Source organism: Hyla sarda, chromosome 3 (assembly GCF_029499605.1).
Source record: "Hyla sarda isolate aHylSar1 chromosome 3, aHylSar1.hap1, whole genome shotgun sequence".
NCBI classification, from domain to species: Eukaryota; Metazoa; Chordata; class Amphibia; order Anura; family Hylidae; genus Hyla; species Hyla sarda.
In genome coordinates, this window is record NC_079191.1 from 190,911,121 (window position 1) to 190,933,547 (window position 22,427).

General features: G+C 42.4%; 1 protein-coding gene across 1 annotated transcript in view; it reads left to right on the forward strand.

Moving 5' to 3' along the window:
• Positions 1–22,427, forward strand: part of HCRTR2 (hypocretin receptor 2) — a 166,247-nt gene that overhangs the window by 110,612 nt on the left and 33,208 nt on the right. The window contains exon 5 of the mRNA XM_056565749.1: positions 1,479–1,702. Within this exon, the coding sequence (XP_056421724.1) occupies positions 1,479–1,702 (224 nt within the window). The remainder of the gene's footprint in view (positions 1–1,478; positions 1,703–22,427) is intronic.

Consider the following 22,427-nt stretch of genomic DNA (forward strand, 5'->3'; position numbering starts at 1 on the left):
TATACCAGTTTCCCAAATACTCAAGTCACGCAAGACTTATTGGCCTCAAATGTGATACTTATAGCTGGTTCCCTAAGGTTATGCAGCTCTGTGTTTGACACCGCTCAGTTGCAGCACTAGGAGTTATAGAAGATTGGGGGTGTAAAACAGCAGAGAATGGGAATAAGGAACAAAAGGTGACATGCTCAGCAGTGAGGGGACGCAATTTGAAGTGCAGAAGAGTGTATAGACTTGTTTTTAAGCAACCAAAAATTACAGTTAGAAGAGGACAGCCTAAAATAGATGTCATGAGTAGCCATATCTACTCTTGCTGCACCAAAAAAAAGCACAAAAAAGGTAGTTAATGCTTATTTTAGTTGTTTAGGAGGATTGGTGGTATACTTCTGCTTTGTGTTTAATATACTTGCAGCCTTCTTTTCAAGTATTTTTTTTTTTTATCAGAACTTCAGAATATCCATTAAAATCTTTTCATATGAGAATGTATACTTGTCCACGTTCTTCTACATATTTCCAGTCATGGAAAACGTCCTACCATGGTTACTGAAGAGTTAGGATTACTTTTTCTTTAGACTGGTGAGGTAGAACCTTAAAAGTTACTTTGTAAATGGTGTGAAAAATAAATGACTGAGCTCATATGACTGAGCTTTGAATGTATTTAAAGTTTAATTATTATTATTTTTAGTTTTTTCAAATAAACTGGTGCCAGAAAGTTAAACAGATTTGTAAATGACTTATTAGCTGTTGTATAATACAGAGGAAGTTGAATAGTTTTTTTCCTGTCTGACCACAGTGTTCTCTGCTGACACCTCTGTCCATGTCAGGAACTGTCCAGAGCACGAGAGGTTTGCTTTGGGGATTTGCATCTAGACTGGAAAGAACTACACAAGTTTCTCAGTAGTATACAGCACCAGTTGATTTGAAAACATTTGTTTTCCGCAGAGTACGCTTTTATGACTGAATAAACACTTTTTTTAAGTGCAGTTTAATTATCCCCAATATTACCCACTACTTTAATTTGTCATGGTAATGCTAAGGTTTATGGAACAAAATGTATTGTTTTTTTTTTAACATCACATCCCACAAAATTAAAGTAAAAAAATTGTCAAAAAGTCTGATCAATAGCAAAATGATACTTTTTAGAACTAGTGAATAACAAAAAAGTTATAGAAATAAAATATCGTTAGTATAGACTGCCCCAAAATTTTAAAATATATCAATTTGACCACAGTTTTTACATTTCAGGGCATTTCAGGTTACAGAAGAATTATTGATGTAATTACAAAGTAAAAAAGGTATTGCAAAAAAAAAAAAAAAACTCATATGGCTCTGTAGATGGAAAAATGAAAGTTATGGCTATTAAAAGTAGGCAGGGAGAGAAAAAATGAATATTTACCCATTCATGAAGGGTTTATATGCATTCTTAGTTCTGTGATGTATTGCAACAATAACTATTAAATTGTTTTCCTAAAAATGTCAAGATTCCAGGAACTTCATCCATAGTTCAGAGGAAGTGGAAACCCTTACAATGCCCAACCCAATCCAAGGCGCAAGGGCAACAAGCATTTAAATCTAAAATGAATAGTGTGGCTGCTGAAATAAAACAGATTCGGGCTAGGAGGAAGACTGCTCGGATGCTCATGGTGGTCCTGCTGGTGTTTGCAATGTGTTATTTGCCAATCAGTATTCTCAATATTCTGAAAAGGTAAAGTGTCATCTTTATTACAAATGATAACTCAAAATGTATTGTAATTGTTTATTATGTATAACGTATTTATTTAATGGGCATAAGTCATCTGGTGTCCTTATATTCTAGTATCATATATTGCCCAGGGCAGGCAGGACCCCCTCTGATAGGTGGGGCTTCTTGTTCTATTGGCTGTCAATATGGCTGAGTTTTACTTTCTACTTAACCTTTAGCATAGGTTCAAAGGGAATGTGTTAGTTTGAACCTATATGCACTAATACATGCAGTACATGTCTGCTGGCTAGTTCACTAACATATAAGAACCAGGAAGTATATAACTTATGTACAAAACTGAACACAATAATAAGAATAAGCACAAATAGTGTGACAACTTTACATCAGGGTGACTTTACAATAGCAACCCCTATTTTGGGTTACCATAATAGCAGTTGCTTTTACATTGCACAAGAACTGTAATGCATGCTATTCCATGCACCCAAAAATTCTACTAAGAATTTTATGGACGATAATGAGGTATTATATTTACCTAACATAACACATAATCCATGAATACCATTAAAGGAAATCTGTCATCAGTTGCACCTGCATGAAACTGTCAGTACAGACAGGTAATGCAGGTGACTCTAATGACAACGGTACTTACCTGATCCCGTTCAGCGCTCCAGTTCTCCCACTCCTTCTGTATTTTCCGTATCAGGGCCTACATGTAGCATGCACAAAGCTTTGTGGCGTCACCACTCCTGCTTCTCTGCTGGGTCCTGCTGTTAGCAAATATCAGTGGTGACTTCAGGAAGCTCGCCAATGACCAAGTAGGCCCTGGTACGGAAGATACAGAAGAAGATAGCAGGAGAACCGGAGCACAGAACAGAATCAGGTAAGTATGGTTGCCATCAGTGTCACCGGCACTACCTGCTGTAGCGACAGGTTCGTGCAGGTGAAACTGATGACAGATTTCCTTTAACCCCTTAACGACATAGGACGTTAATGTACGTCTTGATGCCCTGGTAGTTAACCAAGACGTCCCTATGAGGACATAAAAAGTTTAAAAAAAAAAAAAAAAATGTAAAAAAAGGTTTGTTTTTTTAATTTGAAAAATCCTCTCCCCCAATAAAAATATAAATATTGTATTTCCCATTTTATCCCAAAAAGCATAAACAAGAAAGAAAAATAACTTAGAAACACATTTGGTATCGCCACGTGCGTAAATGTCCAAGCTATCAAAATATAATGTTAATGATCTTGCACAGTAAATGGTGTAAAAGTTAAACAAAAGATGATATATTCACCATTCATGTCGGTATTTTTAATGCTGTACATGTAAAACATCCTTTTTTCCACTAACAAAAAAAAAAGAAAAGAAATGAAAATGTTGATGACCAAATCTAAAAATATACGTCTTAATGCATTTTTTTTGTATTTGAAATTTTAGTTCATTATTTTGTACCCTGGAAATTAATGCTTTAAAGTATAATCATCTTGAATGTAATGTTTAAGTAATAATCCCAGCATATAGTTAGTTCAGAACATATTTATAGAACACCTTTTCTTTTTAACATGATATATATTTATTGTGGTTTTATTTTAGGGCTTTTTATAAAAAAAAATGTTGTTGTACTTTTTTGTACTTTTTATTACTTTTTTCAAATTACAATAATACATCTGATACATAAATTTCCACAGTACACAAATATTATTTACCCTTTAAACCCCCACCCCCACCTTCTCTGCCAGGGATAAGAAACAAACCAAACACAAAAAATAAAAATAAATAAATACTAATTTACTTCCATTTCAACCACTGTTTTTCAACCTTTTTGAAGGCTCTTATCACTTTCAGACCAAAAATTTCCTAACCTTATCTACTACATATAAATCCACACAAAGTTCACATCTGTGCACTACCACACTTACTATGTAATCCTCAAACACCTGTTCCTTCCTATGTCAGCACGTAACTCCTTACTAGCCACCCGATCAAGTCACAGTTCTTAGTGCTCCAAAGGCTGCATACAATAACTTAATAGTCCATAACAAGCAAAAATAAAAGCGGAGCACTGGCCATGAAATCTTCAATCCAAATACGACTTTATTCCAGTTTCGGGTGCATGGTATACAGGGAAGCGGACTCACAGATAGAGGTAGAGAGCCCGGTCTATGGACCATATCATGCAAATGCGCTTCTTCAGGCCCATGTCATCACGCCTGTGGGTGTGCTATTTAAAAGACCTGAACCTGTGTAACCACAAATACAATTACAAGAAAAAGGGGGAAGGGAAAAGTAACAAAGGAAAACAGGATGAAAATACAAATACAACACAGGTAATTAAAAGCAACACCTAGACTGCGAATCATAGAATATTGTAAGTTAGCCGACCATAAATAACCGAACTATATAAAAGCACTCATTTCATTATGGTCATTAATACCTAAAGGACCTTTAGTGTCGGTCCGAAGAATCCAGAGGGATTCTTTCACCAGTATTCGGTGATGGCAGTCAGCGTTGTACTTAGTAACTTCAACTCATTCAAGTGCAGTGAATTTCAATGCATTGGGATTTCCATTGTGTGCATTCTTCATATGGGCAACAGAACGAGTAGCTCCCCTTCCTGTGACTAATGAGTGAACATGGTCCTTTATACGATGGATAAGGGGTCTTTTTGCTTGCCCAGTGTAATAATGCCCACAATCACAAACTAACGCATAGACAACAAAGTCTGACCTACAAGTCATAGATTGTCTCATTTTAATGTGATAACCTCCTAGGACAATTTTGTCTGACTTAGAATTATACTTACAAAATGAGCAGAAACCGCAAGCATAACTGCCTGCAGGTCTGCTCACTGTGAGCCAATCTACTGTCTGTTTTTTCACAGTTTTCTCACTTTTTTTCAAAAAATCTCTGATAGTACCATTCTTTTTATATCTAACTAGCTGAGTACCCGGCATTGCCCGTTTTTTCCTACCTATTCCTTGTGGGGGAGGAAAAGCCACATAGGAGAATGTATTTGTCCTCATATCTCGTCCTCATATCCCATCCTCATATCCCGACCTCATATCCTGTCCTCATATGTGTCCTCGCATCCTGACCTCATATACTGTCCTGATCTCCCGCTCTCATACCCTGTCCTCATATCACGTCCTCATATCCCGTCCTCATATCCCGACCTCATATCCTGACCTCATATCCTGTCCTCACATGTGTCCTCACATCCTGACCTCATATCCTGTCCTCATCTCCCGCTCTCATACTTGTCCTCATATCCTGTCCTCATATCCCGTTCTCATATCCCATTCTCATATCCCATCCTCATATCCCAACCTCATATCCTGACCTCATCTCCTGCCCTCATATCCTGTCCTTGTATCCCATCTTCATTTCCTGACCTCAAATCATGTCCTCATATCCCATCCTCATATGTCATCCTCATATCCTGTCCTCATATCTAATCCTCATATGCTGTCCTCAGGTGGGGTTGAGTTGTGTTAAGGAGATTGTAGGCCAAAAAATAGAAGGAGGCGTGGTTTTGTGGAAGGGGGCATGACTTGCAAGCCGGAACAAAGCACAAAAAGAGTAGAAAATAAAAGGGTGTGGCTTAAATGGTGGGTGTGGCTTTGTGAGATGGGATGTGACATTCGGGAGGCGTGTGGCCGGACTGATGCATTCACCAGGAGATGCAGAGCAGAGTTTGGAGGAAGGTACTGGAAGTCCTATATACTTGCATGGGACTTAAAAAGGTACTACACTGGAAAACATTTCTTTTTAAGCCAACTGGTGCCAGAAAGTTAAACAGATTTCTAAATTATTCTATTAAAAAAATCTTAATCCTTCCAGTACTTATCAGCTGCTGTTATGATCCACAGGAAGTTGTTTTCTTTTTGAATTTCCTTTCTGTCTGACCACATTGCTCTCTGCTGACACCTCTGTCTATGTCAGGAACTGTAGGAGCAAATCCCCATAGAAAACCTATCCTGCACTAGACAGTTCCTAAAATGTACAGAGGTGTCAGAAGAGAGCTCTGTGGTCAGACAGAAAGAAAATAACTTCCTGTGGATCATAACAGCAGCTGATAAGTACTGGAAGGAAGATTTTTTTTTTTTGTTATATAAGTAATTTACAAATCTGCTTAACTTTCTTGCACCAGTTGATTTACATTTTTTTTTCCCAGTGGAGTACCCCATTAACCCCTTAAGGACCCAGACCATTTTCACCTTTAGGACCTGGGCATTTTTTGCACATCTGACCACTGTCACTTTAAGTATTAATAACTCTGGGCTGCTTTTACTTTTCATTCTGATTCCGAGAAGGTTTTTTCGTGACATATTCTACTTTATGGTAGTGGTAAATTTTCATCAATACTTGCATCATTTCTTGATGAAAAATTCCCAAATTTGATGAAAAATTTGAAAATGTAAATCTTTTTTTTAAACTTTGAAGCTCTCTGCTTGTAAGGAAAAAAAGACATACCAAATAAATTATATATTGATTCGCATAAACAATATGTCAAATTAATGTTTACATCATAAAGTTGAGATGTTTTTACTTTTGGAAGACATCAGGAACTTCAAAGTTTAGCAGCAATTTTCCAATTTTTCACAAGATTTTCAAAATCGGAATTTTTCAGGGACCAGTTCAGTTTTGAAGTGGATTTGAGGGGCCTTCATATTAGAAATACCCCAAAGATTCAAAATCTTCATTTGTTTACACTCACATGTTCTTGTGGACCCAGTTTTTGAATTTTTACAAGGGGTATTAGGAGAGAAATCACCCTAAAATTTGTAACCCAATTTCTCTCGAGTAAGGAAATATCTCATATGTGTACGTTAAGTGCTTTGTGGGTGCAGTAGAGGGCTCAGAAGGGAAGGAGTGACAATGGGATTTTGTAGAGTGAATTTTTCTGAAACGGTTTTTGGCATACTATTTTGGAAACTACACCCCTCAAGAAACATAACAAGGGGTACAGTGAGCCTTAACACCTCACAGGTGTTTGATAACTTTTCGTTATAGTCGGATGTGTAAATGAAGTTTACTAAAATGCTGTTTTTCCCCCAAAATTTTACATTTTTACAAGGGGTAATAGGAGAGTATGCCCCCTAAAATTTGTCACCCATTTCTTCTGAGTAAGGAAATACCCCATGTGTGGACGTGAAGTGCTCTGCTGGCACACTACAATGCTCAGAAGAGAAGGAGCACCATTGAGCTTTTGGAAAGAGAATTTGTTTGGAATAAAAGTTGGGGGCCTTATGAGTTTACAAAGCGCCCCATGGTGCCTGGACAGTGGATCTCCCCCACATGTGACCCCATTTTTGAAACTACACCCCTCACAGAGTAATAAGGGGTGCAGTGAGCATTTACATCCCACTGGCATTTGACAGATCTTTGGAATAGTGGGCTGTGCAAATGAAAAATAACATTTTTCATTTTCACGGACCACTGTTCCAAAAATCTGCCAGACACCTGGTGGGCGTAAATGCTCACTGTACCCCTTATTACATTATGTGTGGTGTGTAGTTTGCAAAATGGTGGTTACATGTTGGGGGGGGGTCCAATGGCACTCCTTCTCCTCTGAGCATTGCAGTTCGCCCGCAGAGCACTTTAAATTCACATATGGGGTATGTTCTTACTCAGAAGAAAAGGGGTTATACATTTTGGGGGGCTTTTGTTCCTATTTTCTCTTGTGAAAATGAAACATTTAGGGTAACACCAGAATTTTAGTTAAAAAAATAGATTTTTTCATTTTCCCATCCAACTTTAACGAAAATTTGTCAAACACCTGTGTAGTGTTAAGGCTCACTATACCCCTTGTTACATTCCCCGAGGGGTGTAGTTTCCAAAATGGGGTCACAGGTGGGTATTTATTTTTTTGTGTTTATGTCCGAACCACTGTAAAATCATCCACCCCTGTGCAAATTACCAATTTAGACCTCAAATGTACATAGTGCGCTCACACTCCTGAGCCTTGTTGTGCGTCCGCAGAGCATTTTACGCCCACTTATGGGGTATTTCCGTACTCAGGAGAAATTGCGTTCCAAATTTTGGGGGTCTTTTTTCCTTTTACTTCTTGTGAAAATAAAAAGTATGGGGCAACACCAGCATGTTAGTGTAAAAATTTGCAACAGGCTGGTGTAGACCCCAACTTTTCCTTTTCATAAGGGGTAAAAGGAGAAAAAGTCCCCCAAAAATTGTAAGGCAATTGCTCCTGAATACGGAGTGACCCCATATGTGACCCTAAACTGTTTCCTTAAAATACGACAGGGCTCCGAAGTGAGAGAGCGCCATGTGCATTTGAGGATTAAATTAGGGATTGCATAGGGGTGGACCTAGGGGTATTCTACGCCAGTGATTCCCAAACAGGTTGCCTCCAGCTGTTGCTAAACTCCCAGCATGCCTGGACAGTCAGTGGCTGTCCGGAAATGCTGGGAGTTGTTGTTTTGCTACAGCTGGAGGCACCATTTTGGAAACACTGCCGTATGATAAGTATGATAAGGGGGTGTATGTGTAGTGTTTTACCATTTATTATTTGTTAGTGTAATGTAGTGTAGTGTTTTTAGGGTATGTTCGCAGTGGCGGGGGTTTACGGTGAGTTTCCTGCTAGTAGTTTGCGTTGCGGCGGAAACTCACTGTAAACCCACCCATGTGAATGTACCCTGTACATTCACATGGGGTGAGGCAAACCTCCAGCATTTGCAAAACTGCAACTCCCAGCATGTACTGACAGACCGTGCATGCTGTTCAGGCCAGCCCCGAACTAGTGAAGCTGCATTGACGCCACCAGGCAGGGACGTTTATACGCAGGGACGTCACGGACGTCTGCTGCGCATGGACTTCCCTGCGCGTCGTCGTCAACGCAACGTCACTAGTTCGTGGCCGGCCCGGAGCGGAGAAGAAGGCCTCCTGGTGAAGATGGACAGCCCAGAACGACTAACCCTGCCCAACGGACAGTCCCTGCAGCATATATGGCTGAAGATGGACGCCCCGGACCAGCTCACCCTTCCTTCCCACCAAGAAATCAACAACTGGGGAGGTGAGTAGAAAACAATAGGGGGGTCTGGATGATGACGAAGGGATTGACTGGCGGTGATGATGAAGGGGGGGATGATGAGGAGGGGGATGATGAGGAGGGGGATGATGATGAGGGTGATAATGACGGGGTGATGATGACGAGGTGATGGTGACGGGGTGATAATGACAGAGTGATGATGATGAGGGTGATAATGACTGGGTTGATGATGATAATGACGGGGGTCTGGATAATGACAGGAGGGGATGATGACATGGGGGGATGATGTATTTCCCACTCTAGGCTTATAGTCGAGTCAATAACTTTTCCTAGATTTTTGGGGTCAAATTAGGGGCCTCGGCTTATATTCAGAATGGCTAATACTCGAGTATATGCGGTAAGTAACATGTGTGCCCAGTTTCATGTTAATATCTTTAGCCGTTTGGAAGTGATGCTGGAACATGCACACCCCCTTTCCCCCACGGTAGTGCCCCTTTTTGGGGTTTTCTTAGTAAAAAATTCAGAGTTAGTCGGGTTTTTTCAATTCTGGCGCACAACCCGACAAAACATGTTGGGTTTCCTTTTTTTTATTTTTTTATTTTTTTATTTATTACATTGTATAACATTACAAACCATTTTTATTTTTTTTGTGCAAAATAATAAACTGCAGAACAATAAGCATATGCAATATTAAATAAGAATGCAAAAACATGTTGGGTTTCCAATTAGAAAAGAGGGCCATTGAGTTATATATACATATAGATAGATAGATAGATAGATAGATAGATAGATAATTGGTTTATCTACTGCAAATTTTCTGAGATCTTTGTCTTGCTGAATCTTATACCAATTATTATACATGGCTTTTTTTATGCAATCATTTAGTGGTGTGTTTCTAAATGTGAATATACAATACACCTTTCTGTTTTTTTTTTTTTTTCTTTTTTAACAGATTTTTTAACAGATGAACTTTGTCTATCTCCTCTCTGGCCTTCTTTACTACATCAGCAGGGTACCCCCTCTCCAAGTTCATTCAATTGTACATGGTAAGTATCTACATCATTGTTAGTTCTTTTTAGGCTCACCATTTGGCTGTATGGGATACTATTTTTAGTAGATTTAGGGTGAGGAGATTCATAATGTAATAAATAATTTTTTTTAATATTTTTTTCTAAATCCTGATTAGAGATGTCGCGAATTGTTCGCCGGCGAACAGTTCCCGACGAATTTAGCACGATCGCGTTCGCCTCGCCGGGCGAACATATGTGAAGTTCGATCCGCCCCCTATACTTTAACATTGCAGTAAACTTTGACCCTGTGAGTCAGAGTCAGCAGACACATTACAGCCAATCAGCAGCAGTCCCTCCCTTCCAGACCCTCCTACCTCTTGCACGGACGCCATTTTACCCTCATTCAGCATGCTGCAGGCTTAGGAAGTGGAGGGACAGAGAAGCTGCTCCTGCTGTATAGGGAAAGGGATAGCTAGGTTACTGCTAGGTGGTGTATTCAGGGTCCAGATTACTCCTAAAGCACCAGTGTAACATCTGCTTTAAGGACAGCATCCAAAAAATCCCTTTTTAGGGCTCAAATATCAGTCCGTGTGTCTTGCAACAGCTGGAGGTACCCTGGTTGGGAGGGAACCGCTTGTTAAAAGGTGTACCCCAGTATAAAACTTAAGTTCCTTCAAGCAACTAACTACTACAGTATTCAAAGGACTTAAAGATATCAGTCCGTGTGTTTTGCAACAGCTGGAGGTACCCTGATTGGGGACCGTTGCTTAAAAGCGGAACTCCGCTGGCAAGCTTTTTTTCTTTAAAGCAACTAACTACTACAGTATTCAATCGGTTGAAAGATATCAGTCCGTGTGTTTTGCAACAGCTGGAGGCACCCTGGTTGGGGACCACTGCTTAAAAGGGGAACTCCGCTGGCAAGCTTTTTTTCTTTAAAGCAACTAACTACTACAGTATTCAATGGGCTGAAAGATATCATTCCGTGTATTTTGCAACAGCTGGAGGCACCCTGGTTGGGGGACTACTGCTTAAAAGGGGAACTCCGCTGGCAAGCTTTTTTTCTTTAAAGAAACTAACTACCACAGTATTCAAAGGGCTGAAATATATCAGTCCATGTGTTTTGCACCAGCTGGAGGCACCCTGGTTGGGGACCACTGCTTAAAAGGGGAACTCCGCTGGCAAGCTTTTTTTCTTTAAAGCAACTAACTACTACAGTATTCAATGGGCTGAAAAATATCAGTCTGTGTGTTTTGCAACAGCTGGAGGCACCCTGGTTGGGGACCACTGCTAAAGGGGAACTCCGCTGGCAAGCTTTTTTGCTTATTGTCACACTAGCGCAAATCATATTTGGTGTGATAGTTGTGCAAATAAAAAAAAATACCTTTTTTGGCTGTTAAATAAAACCAGTCACTGTCGGTTCATGTCACAGTTGCCAGTTTTTTTGCCTGCAGGGAAAATTGTGTCACCCTAGTGCAAATCACATTTGGTGTGACAGTTGTGCAAATAAAAAATAAAAAATACCTTTTTTGGCTGTTAAATAAAAGTAGTCACTGTCAGTTCACATCACAGTTGCTAGTTTTTTGCCTGCAGGGCAAATTGTGTCACCCTAGCTCAAATCACATTTGGTGTGACACTTGTGCAAATTTAACCAAAAATGACAGGCAGAGGAAGGCCACCCCGCAGGGGCCGTCATGGTGCTGGGATTCCCTTTGGTCCTAGAATGGCCAGTCTTCAGAGGCCACGTACCCTGAACCCCCAAAGTTCTGAGGACTTAGTTGACTCGCTATCACAAGACACCCAATCTACTACAGCTTCCGCTCGGAACCTTGACGCACCATCCTTCTCTTCCTCTAGCTTAGCTTCGGGCACCTCTCATGCTACCACTTGCCCGCCTGCCGCCACCACCAACACTAGCTCCACAGCAGCTTTACTTGATTCGTCAGAGGAGTTATTTACACATCAGTTTGAAGACATGAGTGATGCGCAACCATTATTGCCAGAGTATGTAGTTAACAGGGATATGTCTCAGTCAGGCAGCATTACACACATGGACGTACGATGTGATGATGATGTTTTACCCGCTGCTGCTTCCTTTCTTGAGGTGTCAGATAGCGGTGAAGGTGTTGATGATGACGATGTGTCTGTGGATGCCACGTGGGTGCCCGCTAGAAGAGAAGAAGAGGGGGAAAGTTCAGATGGTGAGACATAGAGGAGGAGGAGACGAGTTGGAAGCAGGGGGAGGTCATCGCAAGGAGCTAGTGGCACAGTCAGACAGCATGCATTGGCACACGGGGTCAGCCAGACGAGATGCCAATCAACGCATGCTGTTGCCACCACCAGAATGCCATCATCGCAGAGCTCAGCAGTGTGGCATTTTTTTTGTGTGTCTGCCTCTGACAACAGCGAGGCAATTTGCAACCTGTGCCAGAAGAAACTGAGTCGTGGGAAGTCCAACACCCACTTAGGCACAACTTCTTTGCGAAGGCACATGATGTCACATCACAAACGCCTATGGGATCAACACGTCAATACAAGCAGCACACAAAGTCAAAGCCACCATCCTCCTCCTGGTCCAGCATCTTCAGCAAGGTAAACCACTGCTGCCCTCCTTGCCCCCTCTCAACCATCCGCCTCTCCGTCTCTCGCCTTGAGCAGTTCCTGCTAATCTGCCCACAGTCAGGTGTCTGTCAAGGAGATGTTTGAGCACAAGAAGCCAATGTCTCAAAGTAACCCCCTAGCCCGGCATCTGACAGCTGGCTTGTCGGAACTGCTAGCCCGCCAGCTTTTACCATATAAGCTGGTGGAGTCTGAGGCCTTTAAAAAATTTGTAGCCATTGGAACACCGCAGTGGAAGGTACCCGGACGAAATGTTTTTGCACAAAAGGCAATCCCCAACCTTTACTCCATTGTGCAAAAGGAAATTATGGCATGTCTGGCACACAGTGTAGGGGCAAGAGTCCATCTGACCACTGATACCTGGTCTGCAAAGCATGGTCAGGGCAGGTATATCACCTACACTGCGCATTGGGTAAACCTGGTGACGGCTGCCAAGCATGGAATGCGTGGCTCTGCATAGGAGTTGGTGACACTGCCACGACTTGCAGGCAGGCCTGCTGCCATCTCCTCTACTCCTCCTACTCCACTGCTGCGTCTTGCTCCAAATCACCGGCACCCCCCCCCCCCCCCAACTCCCCAGGTGCCATTCCACATCCCGGATACGGCAGTGTCATGCCATCTTGGGGTTGATTTGCCTCAAATCGGAGAATCACACCGCACCAGCGCTCCTGTCGGCCCTGAACGCACAGGTGGACCAGTGGCTGACTCCGCACCAACTGGAGATCGGCAAGGTGGTTTGTGACAACGGAACAAATTTGTTGGCGGCATTGAGGTTGGGCAAGTTGATACATGTGCCGTGCATGGCACATGTGTGTAATCTGATTGTACAATGCTTTGTGCTCAAGTACCCAGGCTTACAGGATGTCCTGAAGCAGTCCAGGAAGGTGTGTGGCCATTTCAGGCATTCCTACACGGCCATGGCGCACTTGTCAGATATCCAGCGGCGAAACAACATGCCAGTGAGGTGCTTGATTTTTGACAGCCCGACACGTTGGAATTCAACACTCCTAATGTTCAACCGCCTGCTCCAACAAGAAAAAGCCGTCAACGAATATTTGTATGACTGGGGTGCTAGGACATCATCTGCGGAGCTGTGAATTTTTTTGCCATGTTACTGGAGGCTCATGCGCAATGCCTGTAGGCTCATGCGTCCTTTTGAGGAGGTGACAAACCTGGTCAGTCGCACCGAAGGCACCATCAGTGACATCATACTGTTTGTTTTCTTCCTGGAGCGTGCCCTGCGAAGCGTGCTGTATCAGGCAGTAGATGAGCTTGAAGAGGAAGAGTTGTGGACACCATCACCACCAGAAACAGCCTTATCAGCATCGCTTGTGAGGAAGAGGAGTCAGAGGAGGAATGTGGCTTTGAAGAGGAGGAGGAAGACCAACCACAGCAGGCATCCCAGGGTGCTCCTTGTCACCTATCTGGTTCCCGTGGTGTTGTACGTGGCTGGGGGGAAGAAGATGATACCTTCCCTGACATCACTGAGGACGAGGAATGGGACATGAGTAGCTCGGCATCCAACCTTGTGCAAATGGGGTCTTTCATGCTGTCATGCCTGTTGAGGGACCCTCATATAAAAAGGATGAAGGAGAATGACCTGTACTGGGTGTCCACGCTACTAGACCCCCGGTATAAACATAAAGTGCCTGACATGTTGCCGCATTACAGCAAGGCGGAAAGGATTCAGCAGGTCCAAAATAAATTAAGAAGTATGCTGTACACAGCGTATAAGAGTCATGTCACAGCACAACAGGGATTTAACAGGGGGAAGTGGTGAAAGTAATCCTCCTCCTTCTCCCACGAACACCCCGGCAAGGACAGGATGCTTTAAAGACATGCTGTTGATGGAGGACATGCAGAGCTTTTTAAGTCCTATGCATCGCCGCAGCCCTTCGGGGGCCACCATCAGAGAAGGACTTGGCCGACAGGTAGCAGACTATCTGGCCTTAACCGCAGATATCGATACTCTGAGGAGCGATGAACCCCTTGACTACTGGGTGTGCCGGCTTGACCTGCGGCCTGAGCTATCCCAATTTGCGCTTGAACGTCTGGCCTGTCCCGCTTCAAGTGTCCTGTCAGAAAGGACCTTCAGTGCAGCAGGAGGTATTGTCACTGAGAAGAGTCGCCTTGGTCAAAAAAGTCTGGATTACCTCACCTTTATTAAGATGAATGAGGGATGGATCCCGAAGGGACTGACACAGGGCGATACATTTGACTGAACAAGGCCTGATCAGATGAGCTGCCTTGGGCTAACAATGGTCCACACGCTGCTGTATTTGAACTCTGAATGCCGGATGACTTGCGTGGCTTATCCGCCACCAAGCCTCAATGTTTTAGGACACTTTCAGCATGGCGAAACAAACTGAAATTTTTCTTGCCGCTGCGACAATACCAAATTTTCCAGCCAGGTGTACATGCCTAATTTTTCTGGCCTCTGCTGCTTCACTTGTTATGGTGCTGCAATTTTTCTGGCCGCTGCTACAGCTGTGGCTGCGACAATACCCAATTTTTCATCCAATGTGTACATGCCTAATTTTTCTGGTACTCTCTGCTGACATCTCTGTCCATTTTAGCAACAATGGATATTAGATGTAGGCTAAGGGTAGCATGGTGGCTCAGAGGTTAGCACTGCTGCCTTGCAGCGCTGGGGCCTTGGGTTCAAATCCTACTATGTGCTGCCTAATATGGGGGAATTTTATGTGCTGCCTAACATGGGGGAATCATTGCGCTGCCTAATTTGGGGGAATCTTATGTGCTGCCTAAAGGGAGGCTCTAACTATGTGCTGCCTAATATGGGGGAATCTATGTGCTGCCTAAAGGGGGGATCTAACTATGTGATGCCTAAAGGGGGCTAAAGCACATTATTCCAAACCATTTAGGAATGTTAGGTGATTTATTCCCTTTATGGATTAAAACCAGACTCTGTATCAACTATGTAATTTTCTATGGGAGTTTTGCCATGGATCCCCCTCCGGCACCCCACTTTTGTGCCCAGAAAGAGTCCCTGTGGGTTTTAAAATTCGCCTGCCCATTGAAGTCAATAGCGGTTTGCCTGGTTTGCGAACTTTTGCGAAAATTTTATGTTCGCGACATCACTAATCCTGATGTTACAATATTGTTGTTTTTCACCTCAATAAATACAAGAAACTCCAGCGCCATGTTGACAAATTGAGCAGTAAAACTGATATGCACGTTGTTAACTTTGTTTAAATACTGTACAAACTGCTGGAACTTGATGCTTGATGTGTGAAACAAAGGGGATGTAAAAATAAAATTACTTTTAAATACTGGAAGTAAAAAATGATCTAGTTATATTGAGTGGCTTCTTTCCCCACTGCTGAAATGTATCCCAGCTTATCTTAGAAATACTGGAGATCTCATCACTTCTTTGGACAACTTTGAATGTCAGGAGGGTTTGCTTTATGTTCGATAGACTGTACACCCCCATCCAACATGAACAGCACAGAGAGGTCATAGTTATTTAAGGATTTTGTTACAGACTTCATTTTTTGGATTCTTACTAACAATATTTTTTGTTATGAGGGCCAATGGTTCATTCAAAAGAACAGGACTGCAATGGGTACGACCATTTCTTGTGCGTACGCCAATTTTTTTCTTGCAGTATTTGAAAGGAATTTTTAATTTTTACATCAAATAACCCCTTTGTTTCACACATCAAGCTACTCCAGCGTTTTATTGATGATTTTTTTTAGTTTGGAGCAAGACTCAGGAGGAGTTCCAGCAGTTTGTACACTATTTAAACAAAGTTAACAACGTGAATATGAGATTTACTGCTTAATTTGTCAACTTGGCGCTGGAGTTTCTCGATGCACTTATTGAGGTGAAATACAACAATATCACCTAAGGATTTAGAAAAACAATATTTCAAAAAATGTATTGTTACATTATGAATCTCCTCATCCTAAATCCACCAAAAATAGTATCCCATACAGCCAAATGGTGGGCCTAAAAAGAACTAACAATTATGTAGATACTTACCATGTACAATTGAATGAGCTTGAAACCCGGGGTACCCTGCTGATGTTGTAAAGAAGGCCAGAGAGAAGATAGACAAAATTCCTCGTAAAAATCTGTTAACCCCTTAAATGGGCACTGTCAGATACAAAAACTTTTGATATGTGGTAAAGCATTTAAAACCAATAGGTTTTGCAATTGCTTTCATCAGAAAATTCAGTATTTCATACAAAAAAATCCAGTCAAACAACTGCCCCCCCCTGCCTGCTTGGACACATATTAGTCCTGCTGTGTCCCAGCATCATCACCTATGTCATGGACACAATTCCTTGATTGACAGCTGTGGGTGCAGGGCTCACAGCTGGGGGAAAATCCTCCCACTGTCAGCTTGTGTCCTGCTACTGTCAGTGAGGACAAGCTGGGAGTTGTAGTTTTGCTAATGCTAGGGGAGATGTGAGCAGACAGCATACTGAGGGAGGGGGTGGAGACCTGCACAGTGAGGCCACACCCCCTCCCTTTGAGAGGAATTCAGACTAGTGAGCTAAATTAAAAGTGTAAATGTGCTAGACACATAAAAATTTCATTAAAAATTAAATACTGAGTGATATATTAAAAAATATTTTTTTTGTTGGATCTGACGGGTATACTTTTTTACCTTAATGGCCAGGCTCTTTAAAAAAAAAATTGACTCTTTAAATGGTAATAACTTTAGAATGCTTTTTCTGAGCGGAGCGATTCTGAGATTCGCTGACAGACAGGGGGAGAGAAGGGGCAGCGGCACCCATTGCCGGCGCCGCTGCTCCGTTGCCTCCCCCATCCCCGGTTGCATAATTATCTGTTGCCGGGGTCGGGTCCGTGCTGCTTCAGGCCTCCGGTGTGCGTCCTCTGCGTCGTTGCTATGCACTGTATTGCGCGGCGCAATGACGAGGAGAGAGAATAGGCAGCGGCGCCTATAGCCAGGGGGAGAGAAGGGCCGGCAGCAGGGCTCTAGACCCCAGGACAAGCAGGGTCAGAGAAGCCGGCAGCGCTGGCGGTCTCTGCACCTGCAAAGCCGCTGCAGTTCATTGATTTAAAGCGCCCGCTTTAAATCATTGAACTGCAGCGGCTTATCGGCATATAACACTTTAGGCAAAAAATTTTAGCCTAAAAAGTGCGTGTTATACGCCGATAAATACGGTAGCTTTCTATGTTCTTTTTCCTTTTCTGAGCAAAATTCATTTTCCAACAGCGGTAACTTTTTTATTTTTCATCCAATGCCATTGAGCAAGGGCTTAATTTAGGTGGGATGAGTTGTAATTTTTATTGGTATAATTTTTGCTATACCTGCTACCTTTTGATCTTTTTTATTCCGCTATTTGTACAAAAATTGGCAAATGTTGCGTTTTTTTTTTTTACGGCGTTCACCGTGTGGGATAATTAAAATTATAGTTTTATGGTACACATCATAGTACACATCATTACGGAATAATACCTATTATGAATATGATTTGTGTTTTCGATCTTTTTTGGTGATAATACAGGGCTTTTATTGGGAAAGGGGAATTATTTTTTTCATTTGTTTTTTACACTTCATACTTTTATTTAACCCCTTAACGACGCAGGACAACCCCGCATCACATCGCGTCGGTCCCGGCGCTCATCAACGGCCGGGACCCGCGGCTAATACCACACATCGCCGATCGCGGCAATGTGCGGTATTAACCCTTTAGAAGCGGCGGTCAAAGCTGACCGCAGCTTCTAAAGCGAAAGTGAAAGTATCCTGGCTAGTCAGTCGGGCTGTTCGGGACCGCTGCGGTGAAATCGCGGCGTCCCGAACAGCTTACAGGACAACGGGAGGGCCCTTACCTGCCTCCTCGATGTCCGATCGATGAATGACTGCTCCGTGCCTGAGATCCAGGCAGGAGCAGTCAAGCGCCGATAACACTGATCACAGGCGTGTTAATACATGCCAGTGACCAGCATAGGAGATCAGTGTGTGCAGTGTTATAGGTCCCTATGGGACCTATAACACTGCAAAAAAAAAGGGAAAAAAAGTGTTAATAAAGGTCATTTAACCCCTTCCCTAATAAAAGTTTGAATCACCCCCCTTTTCCCATAAAAAAATAAACATATGTGCTATCGCCGCGTGCATAAATGTCCGAACTATAAAAATATATAATTAATTAAACCGCACGTTCAATGGCGTACGTGCAAAAAAATTCCAAAGTCCCAAAAAGCGTATTTTGGTCACTTTTTATACCATTAAAAAATTAATAAAAAGTGATCAAAAAGTCAGATCAAAACAAAAATCATACCGATAAAAACTTCAGATCACGGCGCAAAAAATTAGTCCTCATACTGCCCTGTACATGGAAAAATTTTAAAGTTATAGCGGTCAGAAAATGACATTTTTAAACGTATAAATTTTCCTGCATGTAGTTATGATATTTTCCAGAAGTACTCCAAAATCAAACCTATATAAGTAGGGTATCATTTTAACCGTATGGACCTACAGAATAATGATAAGGTGTCATTTTTACCGAAATATGCACTGCGTAGAAACGGAAGCCCCCAAAAGTTACAAAATGGCGTTTTTTCTTCGATTTTGGCGCACAATGATTTTTTTTTCTGTTTCACCGTGGATTCTTGGGTAAAATGACTAATGTCACTGGAAAGTAGAATTGGTGACGCAAAAAATAAGCCATAATATGGATTTTTGGGTGGAAAATTGAAAGGGTTATGATTTTTAAAATGTAAGGAGGAAAAAACGAAAGTGCAAAAATGGATTAAGGGGTTAAGAACTTTTTGTTTTAATATTTACTCTTTTTACAGGTTATACTATGCTGTAATACATTTGCAGCACAGTATGACCCGATCAGCTGCACACACTAAAGCCTATGCGATCCAGCCTGTGGCTAGATCTCACAGGCTTCCGTAGCAGGCAGACAGGAGGTCATCATCTGACCTCCTGCTACCATAGCAACCAACAGCGACCTGTGATCGTATCGCACGCTCCCCCTGTCAACACCATAGATGCCATGATCAGGATTGATCACGGCATCTATGGGGTTAATGCTGCCGTGACCAGTGCGATCGCGGCCATGGAAGCTGCGGCGGGACTCCGGCTGTGATTGACAGCCAGGTCCCACCCCCATTCTCCTGTGCTGCTCGGGGCAGTGCAGGAGATCGCTAGGACATGTGAATACGTCCCAACGCGTGGGAAGGGGTTAAAAAAGAAAAAAACAGATAGATGTATATTCACATTTAGAAAAATACCACTAAATGATTGCATAAAAAAGCCATGTATAATAATTGGTATATGATTCAGCAAGACAAAGATCTCAGAGAATATGCAGTAGATAAACCAATTATTACATATAAAAGTAATGGTACTATCAGATATTTTTTGAAAAAAGTTAGAAAACTGTGAAAAAACAGACAGTAGATTGACTTACAGCGAGCAGACCTGCAGGCAATTAATCTTGCAGTTACTGCTCATTTTGTAAGTATAATTCTAAGTCAGACGAAATTGTCCTAGGAGGTTATCACATTAAAATTAGACAATGTATTATTTGTAGGTCTATGCGTTAGGTCAGACTTTGTTGTCTATGCGTTAGTTTGTGATTGTGGGCATTATTGCATTGGACAAACAAAAAGACCCCTGTTCCATCATATAAGGGAACATGTTCACTCATTAGTCACAGGAAGGGGAGCTACTTGTTTTGTTGCCCATATGAAGAATGCACACAATGGAAATCCCAACGCATTGAAATTCACTGCACTTAAAACGAGTTGAAGTACAACGCTGGTGAAAGAATCCCGCTGGATTCTTTGGACCGGCGCTACAGGTCCATTAGGTCTTAATGACCATAATGAAATTAGTGTTTTTATATAGTTAGATTATTTATGGTTGGCTAACTTATAATTAGAGATTAGCGAACTTTTGAAAAATTCTATTTGGTCGATTCGCTCCGAATTGATTTGCGGCCAATCTATATTAAAAACGGCTATTTCTGGACTGCAGAGAGCCTCAATCGGGTTGTAGAACACTTTGCTTTGTTCTAACACGCATATGGAGTGTGCTGGGGTAGTGAAATAATACTGTTAATCAGTATGACTTGCAGATTGAAGGCTTCACTTTTAGAATCACTGCCGTGGAGCGGCACAATGACAGATACTGGAGGTGGCATCAGTATGAGGAGACCATATAGTGGCTGAATGGCACAGCATGGCGGTTCTGGCAGCATGAGGAGACTATATGGAGGCTAAATGACACAGCATGGAGGAGTTGGCAGCATGAGGAGACCATATAGTGGCTGAATGACACAGCTTGGATGTGGCTGAAGCATGAGGAGACCATATAGTGGCTGAATTACACAGCGTGGAGGTTTTGGCAGCATGAGGAGAATATAAAGTTCCTTAATGACACAGTGTGGAGGTGTTGGCAGCATGAGGAGACCATATAGTTGCTCAATGACACAGCCTGGAGCTGGCAGAAGCATGAGTAGACACTCGGGCTTCACAATCCCTAAGGTTAAAAGATGAATTTTGAAATTTAAATTGAAGATTTATGGTAGCTAGTGCTACCAAAATTTTTTTAGGCCCAGGCCCAGCAACATCAGTAAACCATATAGTGATATATGGTCATATAGCCGAATGACACAGCCTGGAGGTGGCTGAAGCATTAGGAGACCATGTAGTGGCTGAATGACACAGCCTGGTTTTGACTGAAGCATGAGGAGACCATATAGTGGCTGAATGGCAAAGCCTGGAGTTGGCAGAAGCATGGGGAGACCATTAAAATGTAATATTTTTAAATAGAAATTTAATATTTTGAAATTGAAATTGAGTATTTTGAAATTGAAATTTTAACTTCCAAGTTTAAGTGTCCCAAATCTAACAAGAAGTCACATGTTATATGGCAGCACAATGACACAGCCTGTAGGTGGCATCAGTATGAGGAGACCATATAGTGTCTTAATGGCGCAGCCTTGAGTTGGCTGAAGCATGAGAAGAGACCATATAGTGGCTGAGTGAGACAGCCTGGAGGTGGCATCAGTATGAGGAGACCATATAGTGGCTGAATGACTTCCTGGAGTTTGTGTCAGCATGGAGAGACCACATAGTGTCTGAATGGCACAGCCTAGATTTGGCTGAAGCATGATGAGACCATATAGTGGCTGAATGGAACAGCCTGGAGGTAGCTGAAGCATGAAGAGACCATATAGTGTCTGAATGGTACAGCCTGGAGGTGGCTGAAGCATGAGGAGACCATATAGTGGCTGAATGGCACAGCCTGGATTTGGCTGAAGCATGAGGAGACTATACAGCAGTGGTCTTCAACCTGCGGACCTTCAGATGTTACAAAACTACAACTCCCAGCATGCCTGAACAGCCAACGGCTGTCCGTGCATTCTGGGAGTTGTAGTTTTGCAACATCTAGAGGTCCAAGGGTTGAAGATCACTGCTATGCAGTGTCTGAATGGCACAGCCTGAAGGTAGCTGAAGCATAAGGAGACCATATAGTGTCTGAATGGCACAGCCTGGAGGTGGCCGAAGCATGAAGAGACCATGTAGTGTGTGAATGGCACAGCCTGGAGGTGGCTGAAGCATGAGGAGATCATATAGTAGCTGAATGGCACAGTCTGGAGTTTGTGGCCACAAGACAAGACCATATAGTGTTTGAATGGCACAGCCTGGAGGTGGCTGAAGCATGTGGAGACAATATAGTGGCTGATTGGCACAGCCTGGAGTTGGCTTAAGCATGAGGAGACAATGAAGTGGCTGAATGTCAAAGCCTGGAGTTTGTGGCATCATGAAGAGACCATATATTGGCTGAATGGCACAGCCTGGAGTTGGCGGCAGATAAGGAGACAATAGGACATCACAATGTCTAAGAATAAAACATGAATTTTGAAATTTCCATTTAAAATGTATGGTACCTTGTGCTACCATAAACATATATAGGTAATGTCCTAAGCCCAGCAGCATCATTTAACCATGTAGTTGCTGAAGGACACAGACTAAAGCTGGCTGAAGCATCAGTAAACCATATATTGGATGAATGGCACAGCCTGGAGGTGGCTGAAGCATCTGTAAACCATATATTGGATGAATGGCACAGCCTGGAGGTAGCTGGAG